Genomic DNA, 7,591 nt, shown 5'->3' with positions numbered 1-7,591 from the left:
ATTATTTTTATTATTATTTTTTTTTATTTTTATTATTATTATTTTTTTTATTTTTATCCTTGGCCTGGCTGATTCGTTCTTATTTTGTACATTTGAAGTCCTTATGTGAGTAATCTGCATGCATAAGAGAAATCAACCCACGAGAGAACAAAGGAACACAAACCAAAAAACAAGAATAAAAAATCTTCGTAAGAGGACATCTACCATTGTATACGTTATTTTTCACTCTTTTATGTTTATTATTAGTAGGGTTGCACAAACTATGGCCGTAGTTTCGTTGGTTAAGGTTGGAGCCAAATAATATTGGGAAGTGAAAGGACAACATCTTGAAAAACGACAACAAAAAAATTTGAGTTTTTAAATTGACGACAGAGATAAAAGGAAAATCGATGGAATTGTAATTCAAACACGCGAAGCAAACCCGTACAAAAACAATGAAAATATTCCAATTCCCAACTATACCAATTACAATCAAATCACTCATGACACACATTGGCGATGATGACAAGACATACAAAACAACAACAAACTAATAACGCCCACGAAAAAACGCCAATAACGTCAAAAATAACAATAACAAAAGCGAAAGAAACGACTATGAAACTACAATGCCGGAAGAAGGAAAAAAAATAAAAAATAAAAATAAAAACTTGGCAAGCAGCAAATTAGAAAATGACAAATTAAAAATGACAGTAAATGACAAACAACGTGCATAAAACAAAGAAAATGACAAGGAAACTTAGACATCATTTATTTCACTTATTTGAGTTTTCAATTATAATTTTACTACAGTTAAAAGCTATCATAAAATGTCAAATTTAATTTTTTCTGTCACAGTTAAAAATTCTCACATAAAATTACATATCAACTCGAATTAAAAACTCGAATCGCTAAAAACGTAGCCTTAGATTGATTAGAAAAACTGTTATATTTCAACTCTACTCTCATAAATTTACCATGCACTGCAATTTTTTACTTGCACATGACAGAAGAAGAGCATCCCCTAAAAAAATGAATGACAAAATAATGGTCTATAAGAGGAAAATGTAGTAAATAACAGAATTATAAAACTATAAAAAAAAGTGAATAATAAATTTTAAAATTGTTTGAACTAAATAATAATTTATTGTGTAAATAATTTTTTACAACTAATAAAAATATTTTTTTCACATAAATTTTTTAAAAACTGCTAAAAAGATTTTTTGTTTTATATAAATAAAAAAATTTTAGTACAATTTTTAATATTATTTATTGAATATAGTTACGAAAGTTATTTACTACAATTTCTGATGTTTTGGTCACCTATTGGGTTTAGGTAAATGTTTGGGCTTGTGCCACTTCGGCGAAAGCACAAAGGGCCCAAGCCACTGCCAGCTCTACGCGTGGCCTTCCCATGATGGTGACTTTGACTCGCTAACTGTTCGTGCCCAAAGGACCATCACATCTTCGTTCCCTAAATAGCAGCTTTAACCTTTAAGGAATTGCAGTTAGTGGGTCTTAATCTTCCATGCAAGTGCGACACCTTTTGCCTGTCCTATTGAGTAAAAACTGCATTTTGCCCAAACAGGAATTGTATTGTTAGCGAAAATATAGGAAACGAAGTAATAAGAAACAAAAAAATGTCGGTGAAGAGCAAAGGAGCGGGTGATATAGCTAGAACTAGAAGGAATGTCTTGTCGAGGAACTGGACTCTTTTCCTCTGCTTTGTCTGCTTCTATGCTGGAGTGTTCTTCACCAATAGGTAACTTTCTTTTTTCTTTCCTTTTTTTTTTTTTTTTTTTGATAAATAACAAAGTCTCAGTTGTTGTTTTTGAGTATTTTATGTGTTTTGGCAATGTGGGTTCACTACATTTTCCAGGATTAGGTAGGTTATGCGATACAGAGATTGTGGTTTTGCAAGCTGGACATTTTGGATCCAAGCTATAATTATGGTTTATCAAATAAAGGTTTTTTTTTTTTTTTTTTAATTACACGTTTTCATTTTTGCTTTTGTTTGGCACGATTTGCTCTCTAGATTCAAGAGTATCTTGATTAAGGCTATTGGCGCAAAGATTGAAAGAATGGATTTTTTTTTATATTTTTTTCGCTTGGGTGTGTGTGATTTTTGCAGTTTCCTACTTCTCTGGAATGCAGCTGTCTGTAAGAAATAAGAATATGCTGTTCTTTGTAATTTTCGTTATAGTGCTTCTTTGTATTTCACATGAGTATTTATTTCCATAAAACAGAACATATATTATAACACATAATTTTATATCTGAGTGTCGGCATTACTTATCCCTTTTGTGTGATTTGTGGCAAAGTTGTAATGACGAACTGGGGTTGTGCAGGATGAACATCAGTGTTCAAAATTCTGTCTTTTCTGCCTTATTTTCTCTTCTATTTATAGTGTTTAATATTTTAAATCTTTTATGAACTCTGTGAAATAAATTGATCACAATCTTCCAGTATTGTGAGAATTTAGATAAAATATTCTTGCAGCTTAACATATGCTGATATCTAATACCTTTTGAATCATTTTTGTATCAGGATGTGGATGGTGCCTGAAGCTAGAAATATTCCAAGAACATCTGAAACTGTAAATAAACGGTTAAAATTAAAATCCGAGGCTTGTAGTACAGAAGTTGTAAGTGTATTTATCAAACTTCTAATTGCAATTATTAGTACTAATATTTCTTGTGAATTCATTTTTAACAATGTGTGTGTTTGGTTATGTTCCGTCACTAATTCTATGCTCATCTCCAAAAAGGTTAGAAAGCATACATCCAATGATAGTCTACAGGAAGTTTTCAATACTGAACATGCCATGCAGTAAGCAGTTCTGGTGCTATTTCTTAGACTGTAAAGTTAAATTTTTTACTGCTCTAATGGCCTTGTCAACCAGAGTAGAAATCTTATTGCTAATATGTCATGCAGAATGCTTAACAAGACGGTTTCTGATTTGGAGATGAAGTTACAAGCTGCTAAGGCAGTGCGTGAGTCTGTACATAGTAGCAATCCTGTGTCTGGAAACTCGAAGACTGTCGAATCAACGTCAAAAAGAAAATACTTCATTGTTATAGGAATTAGTACAGCATTTAGTAGCCGGAAACGAAGAGATTCAGTTCGTATGACTTGGATGCCACAAGGTAACATATATGCCACTTTGGGTGCTTATCTAGATATGATTTATGAGTTCTGATTGAAATAATTTCCCAGGTGAGAAAAGGAAAAAGTTGGAGGAAGAAAAGGGCATAGTTATACGCTTTGTTATAGGTCACAGGTGAGCTTTTGTATCCTCTGATCAAATAATATTCAGTACAAATGTATATCTAATGAGATGATGATTACTCATACGAACTATGAGCAATGTGATCTTCACATACTTTTCACTAGTTAGTCTTTCATCCAATGTCAGTTCAACATCTGGGGGTATTCTTGATAGAGCAGTTGAAGAAGAGGAGATCATGCACAAAGACTTCTTAAGGCTGGTAATTTTGTTATATACTTAATTTTGTTTTCTATGTTTTAACTTCACGCTGAACTATTTTTTTCTTATGTTTCACAAGTGTATATCAAATAAGGTTTCACCTCATATAATTTATTTCATGTATTCAGGACCATGTAGAGGGTTACATGGAATTAGCAGCCAAGACAAAAACATATTTTTCTACTGCTGTAGCTTTGTGGGATGCACAATTTTATGTGAAAGTTGATGATGATGTTCATGTCAATTTAGGTAACTGAAGTCTCATTCACGTTCACTACAATCTGGCTTGAATATCTTTTTTTTTCTTCCCCTCATTAAACATTATGTAGAAGGTCAATCATAGAAGTGGAAAGGGGTACATGATGTTCTGAAAGGCAGTGGGGTGAAACTCTTTTTAACAAAAACATATAGCCCATGAAATCAACCAGTGATGAGAAACATCTTTGGCATTAGAAATTGACTCGAATGCACGGTGAAATTGTGTTCTCAATGTTCTGTTGTGAGAATTTGCTGGTACTGAATTCCCTTTATTTACCGCAGCAACACTTGGAGTGACTCTATCTAGGCTTCGTATGAAACCTCGGGTTTATATTGGTTGCATGAAATCTGGTCCAGTCCTTGCTCGGAAGTAAGTAGGGTGGCCTATTCTCCCTTTACTGGCTTTAAGAGGACATAACAGATTGTCAGTAGTATTTAGTTCTTACTGTATATTTCTATTATAGGGGGGTTAGATACCATGAACCAGAGTATTGGAAATTTGGTACTGCTGGGAACAAGTATTTCCGCCATGCTACAGGACAGTTATATGCCGTCTCAAAAGAGTTGGCGACTTATATATCTATAAACCAGTGAGTTTCTACTTTGTCATAACTCATTGGTTAAACGAATGAGTTGGCAATTACAAGTTTCTGACAACCAAAAGCCCTTGGGTTTTGGTTCTAGTACCTCTTATTCAGTTTGTGTTTTAGATGGCTGTGGATCTCTTTTATCTTGGTTTTTTGAGATTTATATATGGCTATTTTATCCTTTTTTTTTTTTTTTTGAAATTTTATATGTCAGACATGTGCTGCACAAATATGCAAATGAAGATGTTTCAGTTGGATCTTGGTTTATTGGTTTAGACGTGGAGCATGTGGATGATAGGAGACTTTGTTGTGGGACTCCACCTGGTAAATTCAAAACTCTTTAGTTTTGTGTTTTCTTGGGTCACCTTCTAGATGACTGCGATTCGTTTGTTTTCATTGCAATGGTCATTTTGCTTCATCTTAGAATTACTATTGGATTCCCCGGAGTAACTTTCAGAGTTGAAGGTGTAATCTGATTCTGCAGATTGCGAGTGGAAGGCTCAGGCAGGGAACATGTGTGTTGCTTCATTTGATTGGCGATGCAGTGGGATTTGTAGTTCTGTTGAGAGAATGGCGGAAGTCCATCGGCGCTGCAGTGAAGATGAGAACACTTTATGGAGTGAGAGCTTCTGAGCAACACCAGATTCAGGAAGGAATACACTGAGCGTTACCCTGGGAAAGCAGACATTTGGGTGTTCGTTTCCCCAACCTTTTGGTGTAGATAAATACAGAGAACATAGGCATAGGCTTCAGTCCTTCATAAAGGACTGTTCTTACATGTAACATGTAGAAGTGGGGAGTTTATCATGTTATTTGTTCAATGTAACAATGATTTTGGAAGGTGTAACAACAAAAGTATCAACTTATCACATACTAGTGTTATACCTTTTTTAACGTCATTTTTACATAGCATAAATGCACGTTATACCCTTCCTTCTACATGTTACAGTACAAAACCAACCTACACTATAAGACCACCCTATAAAACTATTACAATGCTTATACGAGAGATGGTGTCGTTGCTGGGGGACTTTCTGCATTTTCTGCTAAGCAAGTCAAAGCTTGGATGCCATAAAAGTGATGATGCGACTTTGACACCCCCTTTTTTTTTTTTTTTCATGGTTCCTGGTGGGGAGTCCTGTTGCTGAGTTCTCCGGTCATGGCTACCGAGCTCCTTCATAGTTTCTTGTAGTAATCTTTTTTTTTTTCCTTTTCTTTAACAGTTCTTGTAGTAATGTTTGTGAGCAGCTTTTGCTGCTTTTTTCTTAATAAATTGGTATATATGTTTCACTTGATCTTTTCTCGCCTTGCTCTCTCACCTTATATCTTCTTTGTCATTAGTTGTGATCTTATTATTTGAAGAAAAGAACTCATATTAAGCTAGCATGATAGTTTTGTTACTATTTTTGTTTGGGTTGTGAAGTCCACGTCACATGTCAAATTCCAGCGGTGAAGATATGAAATTGCTAAAAAAGAAAAAGTTTGGGGCACCACCAATACTAAATACCATCACTAATAGAATGTAGATCGCAATGAGTCTCATATGAGGCTCACTTTTATTCATAGATGGTGCTCAACATCTTCAGTGTCTTATAGCATTATTTGCTAAAAAATACACCATGAACTAATGGTCTTTGACTTTTTTTTCTTTGAGCAATGAGAAATGCTACAGTCTATACCTTAACCATTTGTTAGTAACTTTGCAATTAAATCCGATACAACGAGGGTGTAAACTTGGGACGCCAAAAGGGTGTAAATTCAGTTATTGATATTTCAACTTTAAAGGATAAATTATAGATTTTGCTAATGTTATTGTCACTAGTATTTTTTCTATGTGTAAATCATAAGAGGAGAAAATTGGCATTAAAGATTACTAATATACGGTTAGAATCATGGGCTCCACCATGAGGGATTGGGGTTCTAATTCAAAAGATTAATTTAGTGAATGAAGCAGCTACTCCTTTATGAACCCATCCTAGCTCCCTAGCTTTCATTTGTTGTCAAAATGGGATTTTGTTCGCATCTCTAACAATCCCCCTTCGAACAAAGTACCACAATCCCCTTTCAACGATGACACATTTTGTCTATTAAATCCTCCATCACACCTCCATTGCGTTAATGGAGATCTCACCACCTTGTGCTCTCTACCACATATCTTTGTGTTTCATAGTTTGCACAATAATCTCGAGGTCTTCACTGCGTCTGTTGCCCCGTGTTATCGTGGTGGAAGGAAGGTTCACCTCAAGCATTTATGGAATTTTTCTCCATCGCGACTAAGGGCCGACACCTTTGTTCGACGCATTAGGATTCATCTCGTGTATGCACTTGACAACATCTAGGTCCGGGCTCTAATACCATTTGTTAGAATCACGGGCTCAATCTCAACTATAAGGAATTAGGGTTTCAACTCAAAAGGTTAACCTAGTGAGCGAGTAGCCTAGAAAATGTGCAGGTAAAACTACGTAGAAAAAAGCATTTGCGTACACATTTTTTTATGTGTAGGTAAGTGTTACTCTTTACCCACACAAAAATGTGTAAGTAATACTCTTAAAAATATGTAGGAAATTGGTTGTGAAATCTGACATGGTAGATGATGTGTCTGCTAACGTAGATGCTAACAAAGCAATTCAAAATTTCTTACGTGGCAATCATGTACTGACTAGGATACTTATGTGTCAATCCACATGGCTATTGCTGATTGGTTACATTGTTGACATGGCAATGACATGTTGCTTACATAGCAACTTGAAAAATGAGTAGGTAAAGACTAGAGTTGTAAGTTTGGGCCGGGGCTAAATGGGCCAGCCTGAGACCCCCTACTCTTAGCCAGGGGCTCGACCCTATCCTAAATTTTTTGGGCGTAGGGCCGAGTTGGGCCGGCCCTCTTTCTTTAGGGCTGGCCTAAACATCATATTTTTAAAGAGCTTTTTTTTTTTGAAAAATACCTTATAAAATTTCGGACTAGCCCTAAACTTTTTAAATTTAGAGCCGGACTAGACCGATCATCTCTCTTTTAAGGCTAGCTCGGCCTGACCTAACCTAAAATTTGTCTTTGGGTCGTTGGGCTGGGCGGCCTAAATTTACACCTCAAGTAAAGACTAGTATGTGTAGGTAAAAAATTTGCCATTTTTAATTTTTTTAAAAATAATATATATTTACAAATAAAGATATAAATTGTAAATATAAATTGAATAAACAAAATTTGAGACTCTAAAATTACAAATAAAGATACTTTTTATTGTAAATAATAATAACAGGTAATACATAATTATTTTCTCGA

At 34.8% G+C, this 7,591-nt stretch overlaps 1 protein-coding gene across 1 annotated transcript; it reads left to right on the top strand.

The window, feature by feature from the left end:
• Positions 1-1,612: 1,612 nt before the first annotated feature.
• On the top strand, positions 1,613-5,401 carry LOC21396690 (probable beta-1,3-galactosyltransferase 2). The gene is made up of 11 exons (XM_010093898.2): positions 1,613-1,741; positions 2,527-2,623; positions 2,747-2,808; positions 2,914-3,125; positions 3,196-3,259; positions 3,395-3,467; positions 3,595-3,715; positions 4,007-4,094; positions 4,189-4,314; positions 4,526-4,635; positions 4,796-5,401. The coding sequence occupies exons 1-11, from the start codon at positions 1,620-1,622 to the stop codon at positions 4,942-4,944; spliced, it is 1,224 nt and encodes a 407-aa protein (XP_010092200.1). The 5' UTR covers positions 1,613-1,619; the 3' UTR covers positions 4,945-5,401.
• The last annotated feature ends 2,190 nt before the right edge of the window (positions 5,402-7,591 follow it).

Source organism: Morus notabilis, unplaced genomic scaffold (genome assembly GCF_000414095.1).
Source record: "Morus notabilis unplaced genomic scaffold, ASM41409v2 Scaffold410, whole genome shotgun sequence".
NCBI lineage: Eukaryota > Viridiplantae > Streptophyta > Magnoliopsida > Rosales > Moraceae > Morus > Morus notabilis.
Note: the sequence above shows the minus strand (reverse complement) of the source record. Positions and strands in the feature narration are given on the sequence as shown.

Excerpts from the sequence above, each read along its gene's own strand:
- LOC21396690 (XM_010093898.2), top strand. The coding sequence starts at position 1,620 with ATGTCGGTGAAGAGCAAAGGAGCGGGTGATATAGCTAGAACTAGAAGG. Across the intron at positions 2,809-2,913 it reads AATACTGAACATGCCATGCA|AATGCTTAACAAGACGGTTT; the intron begins GTAAGCAGTTCT and ends TATGTCATGCAG. Across the intron at positions 4,636-4,795 it reads TTGTTGTGGGACTCCACCTG|ATTGCGAGTGGAAGGCTCAG; the intron begins GTAAATTCAAAA and ends CTGATTCTGCAG.